The 16,681-nt window shown below is 47.7% G+C and overlaps 1 protein-coding gene across 1 annotated transcript in view; it reads right to left on the reverse strand.

Moving 5' to 3' along the window:
- Nucleotides 1-4,884: 4,884 nt before the first annotated feature.
- Nucleotides 4,885-16,681, reverse strand: part of NALCN (sodium leak channel, non-selective) — a 281,606-nt gene continuing 269,809 nt past the window's right edge. Inside the window, exons 40-43 of the mRNA XM_055542965.1 lie at nucleotides 14,479-14,629; nucleotides 10,172-10,321; nucleotides 8,390-8,507; nucleotides 4,885-6,702 (exon numbers count right to left, since the gene is read on the reverse strand). Coding sequence (XP_055398940.1) covers nucleotides 6,509-6,702; nucleotides 8,390-8,507; nucleotides 10,172-10,321; nucleotides 14,479-14,629 — 613 coding nt within the window. The 3' untranslated portion in view covers nucleotides 4,885-6,508. The remainder of the gene's footprint in view (nucleotides 6,703-8,389; nucleotides 8,508-10,171; nucleotides 10,322-14,478; nucleotides 14,630-16,681) is intronic.

Here is a 16,681-nt window from a genome sequence, read left to right on the forward strand (position 1 = left end):
TTGCTTACTCCTCCCTGCCGCCTGACCTTGGAGAACTTAGTGAAACCCTTCTTCCTACTCCGATGGTCTTTTCGAATACAGTCCCTCTTTGCCTACATCAGGATTTGGGTTTTATCTGATGGGTCACAGGCTAAGATGAACGGTGGCCTCCTGTCATCCAGCCTCAGTCACCCACGTGGTGTGACTGTCACACCGGCCAGGGGTGAGTGTTGAATGGTGGCCCTGAACCCAGATCCCACTTATTCCAGGCTTGGGTCCCATGGGTCACTCTCTGTACTCCTGCAACCCTGCACCCTGCTGGAGTCTCTGGAATAAAGCTCTTTTACAAGAATGGAAGCGCCATCTCAAACATCTGGGTGGGGCCCAGGGCAGGTTTATGCTACTTTGTCCCACTGGTGTTTAACCTTAACATGAGAACAAGCTGTCTGTGTTCTACCAAAGAGTGAGTTAAAGGGAAGAATGGAACAGGGATGAAGGATGGGAAAATGAGAACTCTTAACAGGGGTTGATGTTCTGGGATAAATGCCAGGGATATGAGACATTCTTATTTGCTTGCTTAGTCGCTCAGTTGTGTCTGACTCTTTTGCGATACCATGGACTGTAGCCCACCAGGCTCTTCTGTTCATGAAATTTTCCAGGCAAGAATATGGAATGGGTTGCCATTTCCTACTCCAGGGAATCTTCCTGACCCAGGGATCGAACCCTCATCTCTAGGATCTTCTGCACTGCAGGCGGGTTCTTTACCACTAACACCACCTGGGAAGCCTCATTCTTATTTGTAGGTGGGCTACAAAATTTCCAAAGAAATTCCATTTTTTGGAATGGAAGAACCACAGATGTGCCAACAGGCTCTTTAGAGATGCTAGAGCTACAAAGATGGATGGGTCAACCAGTCTTGCCCATCTGGTCTCATGAAAGATTCAGATTCATTATCAACACTGGAGAAGCAGGTTCCAGGTTACCTGCACAGCGGTCCATGGTAACTTTAGTGCTTGGGTAGTGGTCTCAGTAATGGTGTAATTTGTTGGCCCATGTCATATATTTTTCTTTTCTGCAATACCAAGAATAGAGGAAAAGGCCTTTATGTAGAAATTCTGAGCTTCATTTTATGTTGCTTTGTCCTGATGATAATCTATGAACTCTGCAGCCGATATTTCTGTAGCTTGTTGGTCACCACATACCGTATATTCTCAAGCTTACCCCGGAGAAACCTTCTCAATGAGCCACCTGCAACATTACCGGCTTTTGTGGCTGGATTCCTTAAAATCCAATATGTTCTGAAGGATGTGATCAATAAGCAGATGGCTCAAACCTGTACCCGGGCCAAGAAACGAGGCATCTAATTAGCAGTTCGCCCAGGGTGTGAGGCAACTGCAGAGAGGCGTGGGGACCCTGCCTGGGCTGGGAGGCTCCTGGCTAGGACACTCAAGGCTGGCAGTGTGACATGTCGGCATGAGGTGGCTGTTGGAAGTGAGAACACAGCCAGGACCTTCCGGCTGTGCTCATTAGGGCTTCGCAGAACTCCCAATTATCTCTTGACCTGGCCCAGAGCAAGGGCCCCTTTTCACTGCCCTGCAAAAGGAGTCAGTAGATCGGAAAGGACATGGGATTTGAAGTTCTCCACTGGGGCTTCCCTGGTGGCTCAGATGGTAAGGAATCTGCCTGCAGTGTGGGAGAATCAGGTTTGATCCTTGGGTCGGAAAGATCCCATGGAGAAGGAAATGGCAACCCACTCCAGTATTCTTGCCTGGAGAATCCCAGGGACAGAGGAGCCTGACACTGGGCTGCAGTCCATGGGGTCTCAAAGAGTCGGACATGGCTGATGGATGGACACTTTCACTTTCATGGGTTTGGCTCTGCAGTTGAGCTGGTAGAACACAGAGATGCAGTGTTCGCTGGGATGAGAGTGTGGAGGAGCAAAGGTAGGCTCTGGAGCAGGATGGTTTGGAGCCCTGCACGGGACTCAGGTAGAGATAACTTGTGAGAAGAGCCCAAGGAAGTCCTGGGGATGTTTCAGGGAGTCTGTGGGTCCCACCCAAGGCAGCAGGAGAGCCTAGTCTCCTTCCTGACCCTTGACTCTTGGCCCAGACAGGAGCAGAAGGAGGCCTTTCTCCCCTCCGTGCCTGGCGGGGGTTGGGGGATGGGGTGGCAGGCTGCTGTGGAGGGTCCCTGGAACCAGAGGAGAGAGCTGAGTTCTCTGTGGTACCACCCCTAGGGCCGCCAGCCTAGTGCTGCTTAGCCTTGTTGTTGTGCTTTCTGTGTTCCCCGGGGTAGGGGTCTTCCTTGCTGTTCCCAAAATGAAAGGCAGACGCTGATAAAGAAGAAGAGTCTGATACACCCCAAGACAGCTGTCCTGATGCTCCTGGGACCCATGAAGACCCAGGAGGTCCAGCCTGTGCCTGTGGCAAGTGACTTGTTTCTCAAGTCCTTTGACGTAGCCTTGTGAATCAGGATGAGCGCCTTGACAACAAGCAAACACGCTAATTCAGGCGATGGTGATGAGACGCCCTCATACAGCTTTTGGAGACTGTGCTCAAGAAAGATGAATGACAACTCTTCCTGGTATTTCTGGCAGCTATTTTTTACCAAACTGTGTCCCAAGAATTCTGTGGAATATACTTTGCTTCCTGTGCGAATAACCAAAAAAATCATTAAAAAAATCATTTCCACCTCATTAGTGGGACCTTCATTTTATTGGCAAAGTTTTTCAGAAAGCTTTTAAAATGTGTTTAAACCATTTAAATCTGTCAGTCTAGTCCTGAATCTGTCATTCTCTAATGACATCTCCAATTGAGTTATTTTGATAGTTATATACGGTATTGTTTAGACCGTTAATAGCCACATGTAAAGCCATAACACAAATAAATAATCAATGCTTCTTTAAAAAAAAACAAAACCCTCTAACGTTCAAATGGGACTTGAATATTTACTCAGCACAGTACAGGAAGATTTTAAATTTTGAATGAGTGACACATAGTATGGGGGAAACGAGTAGACTATTCAATTTAAACCAGATATACTGGTCAAATGCAGAAAGCAAGCAGACGTGGAAGCATAATTTAAGTGTGGCTTTGGAACTGTTTTGCTATTTCAATTTGGCTCCTAGGTTTTGGGATAAGATGGTGTACGGCATATGAAAAATGAGAAAAATGTTTCATTTTGATAAAATGCATATAACAAAATTTACCATTTTAATAATTTCAAGTGTACAGTTTAGTAGTGTCACGTGCATTCACATTGTTGTGCAACCAATCGCACATTATTATGCAAAACTGAAACTATATCCACTGAATGGCAAGTCCCCTTTCCCCAGCCCCTGGCAACCATCATTCTACTGTTACTATGAATTTTACTACTCTTGATACCTCTTATAAATGGAATCAGTATTTGTCTTTACGTGGCAGGCTTATTTCAGTTAGTATAATGTCCTCAAGGTTCATCCATGCAGAATTTCCTTACTTTTTAAGTAAGCTCTCTCTTGTCTTCTTATAAGGACACCAGTCATACTGGATTAAGGGCCCACCCTACTCTGGAATGACCTCACCATAACTTAACTCCTTGCATCTGTAAAGACCCTGTTCCCAAAAGGTTGCATCCGCAGGGACCAGGAGCTAGAATTCCAACACATCTTTTTTTTTGGCGGGGGTGGTGGGGTGACACAATCAGTCCGTAACAAGGGAGAGATGGGGCCACGTGAGTGGGGTTCTCATCTTCACCTGAATTTCAACTAGGGCTGCCTTACTTTGCCAGCTTAATACCTGGGGATCCTTCGAAGGACTATGAGGAAGGGTGCCATTGGTAGCAGCGTACTGAAAAGCGCCTGAGTGTGGTGCGTGCCACTTCCTACAGAGAGACAAACACATCATTCAGCTGGCCTAGAAACGGCTTTATTCTTAAGGCTTTAGAGTCCAGTTTCTCTTCTGCGTGCCCCATCCTATTCGGCATGAGCTGGGCACAGACGGCCAGTCCCCACTGATGGCTGTTGTTGTTGACCCACCACTGAGATTAGAGTGAATAGCCTCAGTCTGGCCATTCTCTCCATCCTCCTTCCGAGTCCCCTGAATCACCATATGTGTGATGCATGGGTGGTCTGGCCCCTGGGGGTCCCTGCGTCAAGCATTCTGTCCCTGACACTTTCTGATACCCCCAGAACCCACAGCGTCCCTTAATTAGAGGCAGTGGGTGGCATGATGGCAGGATTAGTGTCAGTGCCTGGCCTCCCTCAGGACCAGGGGACGCTGTGGTCCACGTTTTCCCATCTGCATAACCGGCCTGTTTATAAGTTGATGAAAAATCTCAAAGCAGGGTGGGGCATGTTATCTTCTGGCTTACTGTCCACACTGCTGGCTTCAGGAAGAGGCTGGCCCTGAGTTCCATGGGGGTCATGTAGCTGTTTCCCTTCACTGCAAATGGAGGGTGCTATAGCTTTAAGTGCATTGCTATTCTGCCCTCGCTGCAGAATGAACAACAATGATGTTCTGCTGAGCATCAAACATTGTAGGAAAGGCTCAGCCGTTTTGGACGAAGAGGCTGTATCACTCAAGCGTAATGAGCCAAGAGGAGAAACACGGTGTTTGCATGCGGCGCTATCACAGACCCGTGCCCTGGCCGCCTGAGTTCCTTTTCTGCTCTGTTGTGAATTTGGAAGGTACAGAGTGTTCATTCAGCCTTACAAGCACTAACGTGAAAGGAACATTCTGGCTTAGGGACTCAGCTGAAATGAATACCAGGGACAGTGCTTTTGCCAACTAATTATCGACAGAATATTCAGAATTTGCAAAATGCCAGCTCCTTGGCGGCCCCACCTCCAAGCCCCGCGCCTACCCTCCCCGCAAGCCTACACACAAGAAAAGGGTTTAGAAATGATCATCAACTCGGAGTAAATTCTTTTACAAATCCAATATTTATTTTCTTATGTACAAAAAGGAAACTCCAAGTGAACATAAAAATGAAATAAAATCCTTTTGGCCGCACTGACTTTAATTGTCCATTATCTTGTCACAATTAATCATAGAAACGCTGTATGGACTGTCACCACCGCGTCACATATGTTACACAGAGGGAATGTGATATTTGGCTAGTTTAAGAATGTTAAATAGAGAGAAACAGAAAGAGGTCACACAGAACCTGGGGACTGGGGTGGTGGTCAAAGGATTCTGAGATCATCACTCTATTGAAGTCGTCTAAACAGCAAATCTCCAATCACAAATAGTCTAGTCACAGGCCCCGGTGCACCTCCACTTGGCTGACACAACGTGAGAGAACCAAGGTTCCATCAGAGGACGTGGAGCGCTGATGTGTGAAACAAATACAGCTCAGCTGTCAGATACCTAAACTGTGAGCTGAGAGTGAGATTTTGGACAGCACCATTATTTCTACAGGAGAATCTGGTAGCAAGGACATCATTAAAAAAAAAATTTTTTTTTACTTGGCTCCATCAGGTCTTAGTTGCAATGCACAAGCATGTGTCAATTCCCAGGGATCAAACCCACGTCCCCTGCATTGCAAGCCGGATTCTTAACCATCGGACCACCAAGGAAGTTTCAGCAAGGCCATCATTTTGAATTGAACACGGCAATGGTGTGTTGCGGCCAACTTATAATGTCTTTGCTGATTTATGGCCAAAGGGACCAACCTTGGGTAAGAGATGAAGCCAAGGATAACATCACACATGTGAAGATTTTTAAATTAAGCAGAATCATGTAGTTTTACTTTTTTTTTTTTTTTTTGGCTAAACTGTGATTAAAGGGCTTTTAAAGAAACTCAACATCCTCATGTAACCATGCTCCCCCTGAGTGATCTATGTACAGCTTTGTTTTAAATCAGTCAGCTCTTCAGGCCAATTCTTTGCTTGATACCTGTACACAGAGTTCTCTTGGGAGCAGGCCACAGTTCCACTGAGTGACCGGGGACAGACACTGACTTGTTCTGATCTCTAAATAGCTTGTGCAGATTTTAAAAAATAACATGAGAAAAAGAACAGACTTTTTAAAGTTCAGAATCTGTAGTTTGTAAAACTACTATCATTTTAGCATGAGCTCGGTGCTGACCTTTGCAGATCAATCATAAATAATAAATTCTCCCAGGAAAAGTATTTCTAGAAGAAGTGGGAAAAACACAAACACCATAAATATCAGCTACTTTGGGCTAAGCACTCTTTCAGGGGGTGGTGATAATGCATAGGAATATACATGAATATATACCTTAGTTTACATAGACAATGTGGAATTTTGAATGATCTACATCTGGCATTAGTATAGTGTCTAATATTATGGATACTGTCATCATGCTGATTCTCCTGAATTTGTGGCAATAACTCATCACAAATACAGCTTTGATGGACCCAATTTTATGCCTTCCTATGGCAGGATCCAGAAATTAGTTCTAAAAAATCTTGTTACAAGTCGGACTTAAATTATACATCAATCACAGATCGCTCACTGGACAATGAAAGCACACATCAGAAGTCAGTTTTGGCCAGTGGACTTTCATCCACGCTGGCTTCCACCTAAATGTCCAGAAGGTCATCTCCGCTTTCATCACTCTCCACGGTCAGCTGCCGGGTCCACCACTTCTTAACCTCAGAGCCACAGGAAGCGGTGTCCGTCATGGGGTTCATTTTGCACACGACAGATTTCATTGTGGTCCGCCCTCCAAACCGTAAGTTGACCGAAGACACTGAGTGGCTTATTGGTTTTGGTGCTGTGGAATCAATAAAAGCCCCATGAGCACCATGGTGTGGTTCCCCATCCCCTTGCCCCCAACCCTGGCCCCATCGTGAGCTATTCTTGAAACACCCTGATGGTCCCATCAGTCATGCCTTCCATGAGCAAGTCCCATCCATAGATGTCATGTATGAAACCTTTCCAAGCACTGGATTCTGCGTATTCATAATGGGGGCTTCCCAGGCGGTGCTAGCGGTAGAGAACCCATCTGCCATGCAGGAGACATAAGAGATGTGGGTTCCATCCTTGGGTGGGGAAGATCCCCTGGAGGAGGGCATGGCAACCCACTCCAGTATTCTTGCCTGGAGAATCCCAAGGACAGAGGAGCCTGGCAGGCTACAGTCCATGGGGTCGCAAAGAGTCAGATGTGATTTAACAACTAAACAACAACAACAGGAGGAAAGACTTCCCTCTCTGCTGTTAAGAAGCATTGGACAAATGTAAGAAGCCCCCACATCCCTGTGGGCTCAGTTATCCACAGAGAAAACACTGAACTGGGACGATCACTGCTCTCCCTCCCACTCTGAGTGCCCCGAATGGGATTACCCTGGTTTTCCATGCCACTCTAGAAGAAAACTCCCTCACTGAATCAGTAAAACGTGGAAAATAATAGGTTTGTGAGGATCAAATGAAGGAGCAGATGGGAGGCAGTTAGGATAGCAATTGGCGTACAGTAAGTACTGAAACATATTCTGCTGCACTAAATAGGTTTTGTTGCTCCTTCTTTGAGAACCCTATGTCATTTTCTGAGTGACATGGACCCACCTACGCCCTCTTAGAGTAAACGAATGTTACCGAAGTTAGGGGATGTCTGGAATGTGCACTGGAAGCCTGTGGTGATAATCTCTTGATTTTTTCTGTGTTGTGGTTATAATGTCTTTGTTAATAGGGGCTGCTGAGACTTCCTTGGTGGTCCAGTGGTTAAGAATCTGCCTTCCAATGCAGGAGATGAGGGTTCGATCCCTGGCCTGAGAGATAAGATCCCACAGGCCACAGGGCAACTAAGCCCATGTGCCACAACTAGAGAAGTTTATGCTCTGCAAGGAAGACCCATCTCAGCTTAATAAATAAAGAAATAAAACTATTTTTTAAAAAAAAAATAGGAGCTGCCTTCTCTATTAGCTGAAAACAAGGGCTAACATTGTTCTACTTAGAGAAGCCATTTTGAGGAAAATGTTTCTGATGAGGGAAGTACATTTTTCATCATTTCACTGTCTATATATTCTTTTTTGTTGTTTTTGGCCGCACTGCATGACTTTCTGGGATCTTACTTTCAAACTAGGGATCGAACCCAGGCCCCCTACAATGAAACTTGAAATCCTAGCCACTGGACCACCAGGGAAGTCGCTATAAATAACTTTAGATGCGGACCTGAATTTTGAAATTCAAGACCCCAAACACACAATCAGCACTGATACCCTTCAGACCCTGATGCTGGGAAAGACTGAGGGCATGAGGAAAAGGGGATGACACAGGATGAGATGGTTGGATGGCATCACTGACTCAATGGACATGAGTTTGAACAAACTCCAGGAGACGGTGAAGGACAGGGAAGCCTGGCATGCTGCAGTCCATGGGGTCGCAAAGAGTCAGACACGACTGAGTGACTGAACAATAACCTTTCAGATGAGCCAATTGCTGGAGAAAGGACTTGCTATACATACCGGAGGGCAGGCGCCACTGCCCGAACTTCCTCTGGGGCTTCCCGGCCTCTGTTGCGTCCTGGCGACCCCCTCCCCGGTCCGAGAGGGTGGGGCTCAGGAGCTGCTGCTGGCTGCTCGACTGTAGGGATGGGGGTGGGCGGAGAGTCAGGCGGTTATCGCTCACCACGTGGTCTCCTCCACCCTCCTCTGTGCGCTGGCTTGGCCCCTCATTTCAGTTTAAGAAACGAAGAAAGCCCCATGGGAAAGTCAAGTGGGAAAAAACAGTATGGACCCATTGTATCCACCAGGAGGACTGGAAGGGTGAACGGGCAAAAGAGTCAAGGAAAATTTGACAAAGTCACCACTGCACACGGTGAGGGTGAAAAGCTGACTTTCCAGGTGGCCCCTTTTGTTGGGCGTCCTTCCTGGATTCCTCCACGTTCACAGCCCCATGCCCCTCACTCCTGGGGGCACTGCCATGCACCAGGACGGCAGGGAAGGGCTTCCAGGAAGAATTGGGGGCAGCAGGGATGGCCTGCTTTGGGGGCAGCCCATGCTTGCCAACCTGGGGGTCAGTGCCTAGAGTTTCCAGATGAATCCTCAGCAGACGAAGCTCTGGGATGAACCCCAGAGGAGAACGAGACTTCCATCAACTAAGACTGAGGTCAAGGAGAAGTGCTCGGATCTCCTCCATGCATCTCACCCAGTCTCTGCTTTACCAGCATCTTTTCCTTCCCTATCAGTACTGTGGTCCTCACCTCTCCTCCGAGTTCCCTCTTGAGTTTTTTAACCCCAAACCAGAGCGCTTGGCCAGCATCACCTCCCTGCTTTGCCAGCCCCACACTGCTGGCCACCCTCGAGGCAGACAGGTGGCAGGGCCATTGTAGATGCCCCTCGTTGTCCCCTGTGTTGACTGTCCTAGCCCAAGTCTCAGTGACCCATGATGCCTACTGGCTGGGGGTCGGGGGGAGCCAATGACATGTGAATCCACCCAAAACAGGGCTGTGGCACAAGAGGCCCCTCGGCAGGTCCTGCTCAGCCACGGAGCCCCAGGCTTCAGTATCTGTCGCCGGCCCTGACTGTGTCACTACACATCAGGATGCTGGACCAGCTCCACTTGATTCACATCGAAAGCCTCACAAGGCCCGGGCCTCCTGCCAGCTGCTTCTCACTCACACACTCTCCAGGAGGCTGGTGACGCTGAGCTGTTTTATGGATGTGCAGATGGAGGCTGGAAATGAAGCTAGGCTGAGCCCCAGTACACAGAAGGTCCTTAAGCTAAGCCTCCCTGATTTCCATATGCTCTTCTGATGCCCAAGAAAAGGAGGACTAATCCTCGATGAGTCTGTTTAAGGAGGCTGAAGGCCAACTGCAAACCTCTTGCTCACTTGACTGCAAGTTTCTAGGACTTGGTGAGGAGGAGAAAACATTGAGGGCAGATCTAGGCAAACCATATTCTCCTAAGTCACGGGCCGTGGCTGGACTCAAACCCTTAGAGACGTGATATTAACTCTTTAGACAAATATCAACAGGATTATTAAATTTAGGGCGCTCCTGTTTTGTTTTTTTTTTTGTATCCATACAAATCAGAATCCTTTGAAATAAGTTCCACAAATTCAGGGATGACAAGGACATAAACATAAACTGGATCAACATGTTGCAGTTGTTGTTGCTGTTTTGTTTTTTTTTTAATCAACTTAACTTCCTATTAGAAATAGTATCACTTGTGTGAAATGACTATGTGAACGGCACCAGCTCCTGTTTTGTGAACATCCGTGGGTGACAGACACCCCCTGCTCATACCTCGGGTTGCACACTGTTGTCCTGACTGTTGGTCTTCAGGTCTTCACTGGGCTGCGTGGTCTCAATGCTGGGCGGGTTGAGGATCCGCTTCAACTCCTGCTGTTGGCTCTGCTTCAGGCTGATGATGATGCTACAGGACTGCTGCTGTTTCTATGGAGACAGGATCCTTCTTTCAGGACTGGGAAAGTCAGCCCAACATCCCCTGCCCCCAGCATTCAAGTCTTCCTCTCTCCTCTCTCCAAAGGACCTGCCTGCAGGGTGACCACTTGAAAGAAAAATAGAAAGAAAGAAAGAAGGAAAGAAAGAAAGGGAAGTCGCTCAGTCGTGTCCGACTCTTTGAGACCCCATGGGCTGTAGCCTACCTACCAGGCTCCTCCGTCCGTGGCATTTTCCAGGCAAGAGTACTGCAGTGGGTTGCCATTTCCTTCTCCAGGGGATCTTCCGGACCCACAGATCGAACCCGGGTCTCCTGCATTGCAGGCAGACGCTTTACCATCTGAGCCACCAGGGAAGCCTGGTGACCACTTAAGAGCTTCCAAATAAGGGGTTTTCCCTGATGGGTATCAGACAGCTTTAGAGGAGGGCTTGGAGTGTTCATTTGCATAACAATCCTTATGTTCACTGATACTACCATGTAAGTTTTATTTTAAACAGAATTATTTTTCCTTCTTTTTAAACAAGTTTTAATTGAAATATAGTCAATTTATAATATCATCTAAGTTTCAGGTGTACAGCCCAGCCATATCCCTGGTGGCTCAGATGGTAAAGAATCTGCCTGCAATGTGGGAGAGGTGGGTTTGATTCCTGGGTCAGGAAGATCCCCTAGAGGAGAAAACGGCAACCCACTCCAGTATTCTTGCCTGGGAAATCCCAAGGACAGAGGAGCCTGGATAGCTACAGTCCATGGGGTCACAAAGAGCAGGACACAACTGAAGCGACTTAGCACGTAGCAGCATACACACACACACACACACACACACACACACACACACACTCTTTTTCAGGTATTTGCCCCTTATGGGTTATTACACAATATTGAATACAGTTCCCTATCAGATCAGATCAGATCAGTCGCTTAGCCGTGTCCGACTCTTTGCGACCCCATGAATTGCAGCACGCCAGGCCACCCTGTCCATCACCAACTCCCGGAGTTCACTGAGACTCACGTCCATTGAGTCAGTGATGCCAGCCAGCCATCTCATCCTCTGTCGTCCCCTTCTCCTCCTGCCCCAAATCCCTCCCAGCATCAGAGTCTTTTCCAATGAGTCAACTCTTTGCATGAGGTGGCCAAAGTACTGGAGTTTCAGCTTTAGCATCATTCCTTCCAAAGAAATCCCAGGGCTGATCTCCTTCAGAATGGACTGGTTGGATCTCCTTGCAGTCCAAGGGACTCTCAAGAGTCTTCTCCAACACCACAGTTCAAAAGCATCAATTCTTCGGCACTCAGCCTTCTTCACAGTCCAACTCTCACATCCATACATGACCACAGGAAAAACCATAACCTTGACTAGACAAACCTTTGTTGGCAAAGTAATGTCTCTGCTTTTCAATATGCTATCTAGGTTGGTCATAACTTTCCTTCCAAGGAGTAAGCGTCTTTTAATTTCATGGCTGCAATCACCATCTGCAGTGATTTTGGAGCCCCCCAAAATAAAGTCTGACACTGTTTCCACTGTTTCCCCATCTATTTGCCATGAAGTGATGGGACCAGATGCCATGATCTTCGTTTTCTGAATGTTGAGCTTTAAGCCAACTTTTTCACTCTCCACTTTCACTTTCGTTAAGAGGCTTTTGAGTTCCTCTTCACTTTCTGCCATAAGGGTGGTGTCATCTGCATATCTGAGGTTATTGATATTTCTCCCAGCAATCTTGATTCTAGCTTGTGTTTCTTCCAGTCCAGCATTTCTCATAATGTACTCTGCATATAAGTTAAATAAACAGGGTGACAATATACAGCCTTGACGCACTCCTTTTCCTATTTGGAACCAGTCTGTTGTTCCATGTCCAGTTCTAACTGTTGCTTCCTGACCTGCATACAAATTTCTCAAGAGGCAGATCAGGCGGTCTGGTATTCCCATCTCTTTCAGAATTTTCCACAGTTTATTGTGATCCACACAGTCAAAGGCTTTGGCATAGTCAATAAAGCAGAAATAGATGCTTTTCTGGAACTCTCTTGCTTTTTCCATGATACAGCGGATGTTGGCAATTTGATCTCTGGTTCCTCTGCCTTTTCTAAAACCAGCTTGAACATCAGGAAGTTCAAGGTTCACATATTGCTGAAGCCTGGCTTGGAGAATTTTGAGCATTACTTTACTAGTGTGTGAGATGAGTGCAATTGTGCAGTAGTTTGAGCATTCTTTGGCATTGCCTTTCTTTGGGATTGGAATGAAAATTGACCTTCTCCAGTCCTGTAGCCACTGCTGAGTTTTCCAAGTTTGCTGGCATATTGAGTGCAGCACTTTCACAGCATCATCTTGCAGGATTTGGAATAGTTCAACTGGAATTCCATCACCTCCATTAGCTTTGTTCATAGTGATGCTTTCTAAGGCCCACTTGACTTCACATTCCAGGATGTCTGGCTCTAGGTCAGTGATCACACCATCGTGATTATCTGGGTTGTGAAGATCTTTTTTGTACAGTTCTTCTGTGTATTCTTGCCATGTCTTCTTAATATCTTCTGCTTCTGTTAGGTCCATACCATTTCTGTCCTTTATCGAGCCCATCTTTGTATAAGAGGATTTTTAGATCATTAACATGAGTTTCTATTTTTTTCCCCTTCTTTTCTTATTCTATGCTTACTAAGCCAATGTAGCTCGCTCCTTTCCTCTAAGTTGTAAGAAGCAGGACACCTGGGTGGTTGAGAGAAACCCTTGCTGTGTTCTAGTTGCTCTGGTTGCAGCGGGCCAACCTGTCCTGGCACACATTGAGGCCAGGACGGTCTGGGAGACAGTCAGCAATGCCCGTGCCCTAACATGGTCTGCAGGGGGCAGACGTGATCCCTGACGTAGCAGGACTGACGCGGCGTGGGGTGGGGAACACTGAGCGGACTTAGAAGTGGGGGGGGCCATCTATCACAGCTGCCTTGCTATACGAGGCTGGACTGGTCCATTTCTCTGGGGACCTTTTCTCCTCCAATAGATATACTTTGCAGTTGATGTTCTTAGAAATAAGATAAAAATTTGTTCTGTATAAATGTTTACTGCTTCATTTGATTTTTTCCACTCCTTGTGTGTGAAAGTGAAAGTGAAGTCACTCAGTCATGTCTGACTCTTTGCGACCCCATGGACTATAGCCTGCCAGGCTCCTCCATCCGTGGGATTTTCCAGGCAAAAGTACTGGAGTGGGTTGCCATTTCCAAGCATAGGTCAAAAGACCAAATAGAAGAGCTGACTGCAAACACACTCAACACAGTATACATGCATTGATTTATGAATTAGAGAATCTTAAAGCTTATAGTTCAGGAAGCAGATCATAACTTTTGGGGAGAGGTGGTCTTTAACTAAAGATCAAACAACACTGTCAACAATACATTGGGCTTTTTAGGGGCAATTTAAAAGTAGCTTTGTCAATTCAATTGCCGTTCAGACACGTAGAGATTGTCAGCATTGTGAACACCTGCGTTTCGTAAAAGGTGATCATAAATATTTTAATATCCATAAACTGCTTTTTAAATATTCATCCTGTGTTATAAAGATATGATTCAATGGAAACTTCTTACGGACTCTGCTCAAGAGGGGATGGCTGACTCTGGGCCAGAATTAGGGTTTCAATCACTGTGAATGGATCCAGGTGACCTGGTTGAAGGTCCATAAGGTGATCACAGAAGGATCTAATCCAGGTACTGTGGGAGCCCTTTCCTTTGGACACTCTGCATCCCTCCTCCCTTCCTCCTCCCCTCCCCCTCCCCCTCCTCTTTCCAAAGTTCTTTCCTTTGAATCCTCCCCCTCCTCCCCTGGCCCCTCCTCCCCTGGCCCCTCCTCCCCTTCTTCCTTCTCCTACCCCAACTCCTCCTCCCCTTCTTTCTCCTCCTCTTCCTCCCCCTCCCCTCTCCCCTCCTCCTCCCTTCCCCCCTCCCCCTCCTCTTTCCAAAGTTCTTTCCTTTGAATCCTCCCCCTCCTCTCCTCCCCCCTCCTCCTCCCCTACCCCTCCTCCTCTCCCAACCTCTCCTTCTCCCCCTCCTCCTCCCCCAACCCCTCCTCCCCTCCGTGCCCCCTCCTCCCCTTCTTTCGCCTCCTCTTCCTCCCCCCTCCGGGCTGCCTCCTCCTCCAAGAGGAGGAGGTGAAGGCCTGCAGGTCTGGCTCACTCACGGCTCGGATGCGCTTCAGGCACTTCTTCAGCCACATGCGGATGGTCTGCTTGGCCACCTCCTCCTCGATGGTGTACTCCAGCTGCTCCCTGGCCAGCAGCTCTTCCAGCTGCAAACTCTTGCGGATGTCCACCGACCGGTAGGAGAGCATGCTGGGCAGGGGGGTGCATAGTGGTAAGCTCTGATGACCCTGGGGGCCAGGCTTGTGGCCATCACAGAAGCCAGAGAGGACGCAACTCCATCCAGCCCGTGTAAGTTTCGGACGCCACCCCTGACCATCTGATTGTGTCACCTCCCTGTCTCCACCGTCATCTATCAGCCAGGGAGAGTCATGGACCTCCCTTTCCACAGGATAAAGTGCGCTGCTATCTGCAAGGTGCTTACCACACCATCAGCATTCGTTAAACGAAAGATCCAGGCTAGGCTATGACCTTCATTATCAGCTGCTTAAGAGTCTCCAGACTCTTAAGAGTCTGTAGAAGGAAGACTGTTTTTGCTTAAGAGTCTCCAGACTCTTAAGAGTCTGTAGAAGGAAGACTGTTTTTGCTTAAGAGTCTCCAGACTCTTAAGAGTCTGTAGAAGGAAGACTGTTTTTGCTATACTTTCTTCACATTCAGGTCAATTCGGCGATGGTCCTTGTGCTTACAGTAGATGCTTGCTGGTTATCCATTTTAAATAAAGCATTATGTACTTGTCCATTCCAAACTCCCTAATGGTATGCGGCAGCCTGGATGGGAGGGGAGTCTGGGGGAGAAGGGATACACATGGATATGCCTGAGTCCCTTTGCTATTCACCTAAAACTATCACACCATTGTTAATTGGCTACACTTCAATATAAAACAAAAAGTTTAATAAAAAAAAGTCATGTTTATATACAGAAAAATTTGGTGAGGGTCAATATGCTTGGCTGTGGGTCACATATCCCGTTCCCCTGGCCCCCATGGTTTCCCTCTCAGTTGATCTCATGTGCTGCCCTAGATCTTCCTCATTTGTTATATTTTTAAACATCTATTTTTATTTACTTATTTGACCGTGCCTGGTCTTAGGTGCAGCACTTGGGATCTTCCATCTTGGTCATGGCATGTGGGATCTTTAGTTGCAGCGTGAAGTGAAGTGAAAGTCACTCAGTTGTGTCTGACTCTTTGCGACCCCATGGACTACTGGAGTGGGTAGCCTTTCCCTTCTCCAGGGGATCTTCTCAGCCCAGGGATCAAACCCAGGTCTCCCACATTGCAGGCAGATTCTTCACCAGCTGAGCCACCAGGGAAGGCCAAGAATACTGGAGTGGGTAGCCTGTCCCTTCTCTAGCAGATCTTCCCAACCCAGGAATCGAACCAGGGTCTACTGCACTGCAAGCGGATTCTTTACCAACTGAGCTACCAGGGAATCCCAGCATGGGGACTCTTAACTGCAGCATTTAGGGGCTAGTTCCCCAACCAGGAACCAAACCTGCACCCCCCCCAACCCCCGAAAGGAGTCTTGCCACTGGGCCACCAGGGAAGTCCCTTCCTCATTCATTTCAGATGGGCTCAAAGCCAGGGTGCAATGTTCACTCCCATTTGGCCCTTAGCGCAATAGGCCCAGACAACGGCTGATGACAGAGACTCAGCCGACGTGCTGTGTGGAGGCACCTGGGCAACGAGGCGGTGCCCAGGCTGAGGGGCTCGCAGCCAAAGTGGGATACAGTGCCCTCTGGCAGTTGGGTGCTGTCCTGCGTAGTCACAGCCCCCAGCTGTGAGCTCACATCCATCTACACAGCCCAGATCACAGCCTGCAGGTGCCTGAGGGGCCCTCCCCATTCAGCCTTGGTATCAGTTCCTTGACCTACTCTCGATCGCTAAGCCTCTTCCCACCACTGGGGAAGAACATGCTCTCCCCTGCCTTGTCAAGAATCTCATCTTTGTGGACCACTTGCGATCACATCCAGGGTGAGAAGGATAAGGAGGAGCAAAGGATGCCTCCATCAGCTTCATCCGGGTCCATTTGATCAGACACACAATGTCATCCAAAGAGGCTGGATGCTAATTAGTGGGGACAGTGATGTGTCTATCCACCTCACTTTCAGCCTGAAACTGTCACTATGAGGAAGATGAGGTGACATTCTGAGAGAGATGGCACTCTTTGCTCTTGTCTGTGTTTTCTGCCTCATCTTGTCCTTCCTTTTCGCTTGCTCCCAGAAGAAGTGAAGAGAGGGAGGTAGAAT

This window comes from Bubalus kerabau, chromosome 12 (assembly GCF_029407905.1).
Source record: "Bubalus kerabau isolate K-KA32 ecotype Philippines breed swamp buffalo chromosome 12, PCC_UOA_SB_1v2, whole genome shotgun sequence".
NCBI lineage: Eukaryota > Metazoa > Chordata > Mammalia > Artiodactyla > Bovidae > Bubalus > Bubalus kerabau.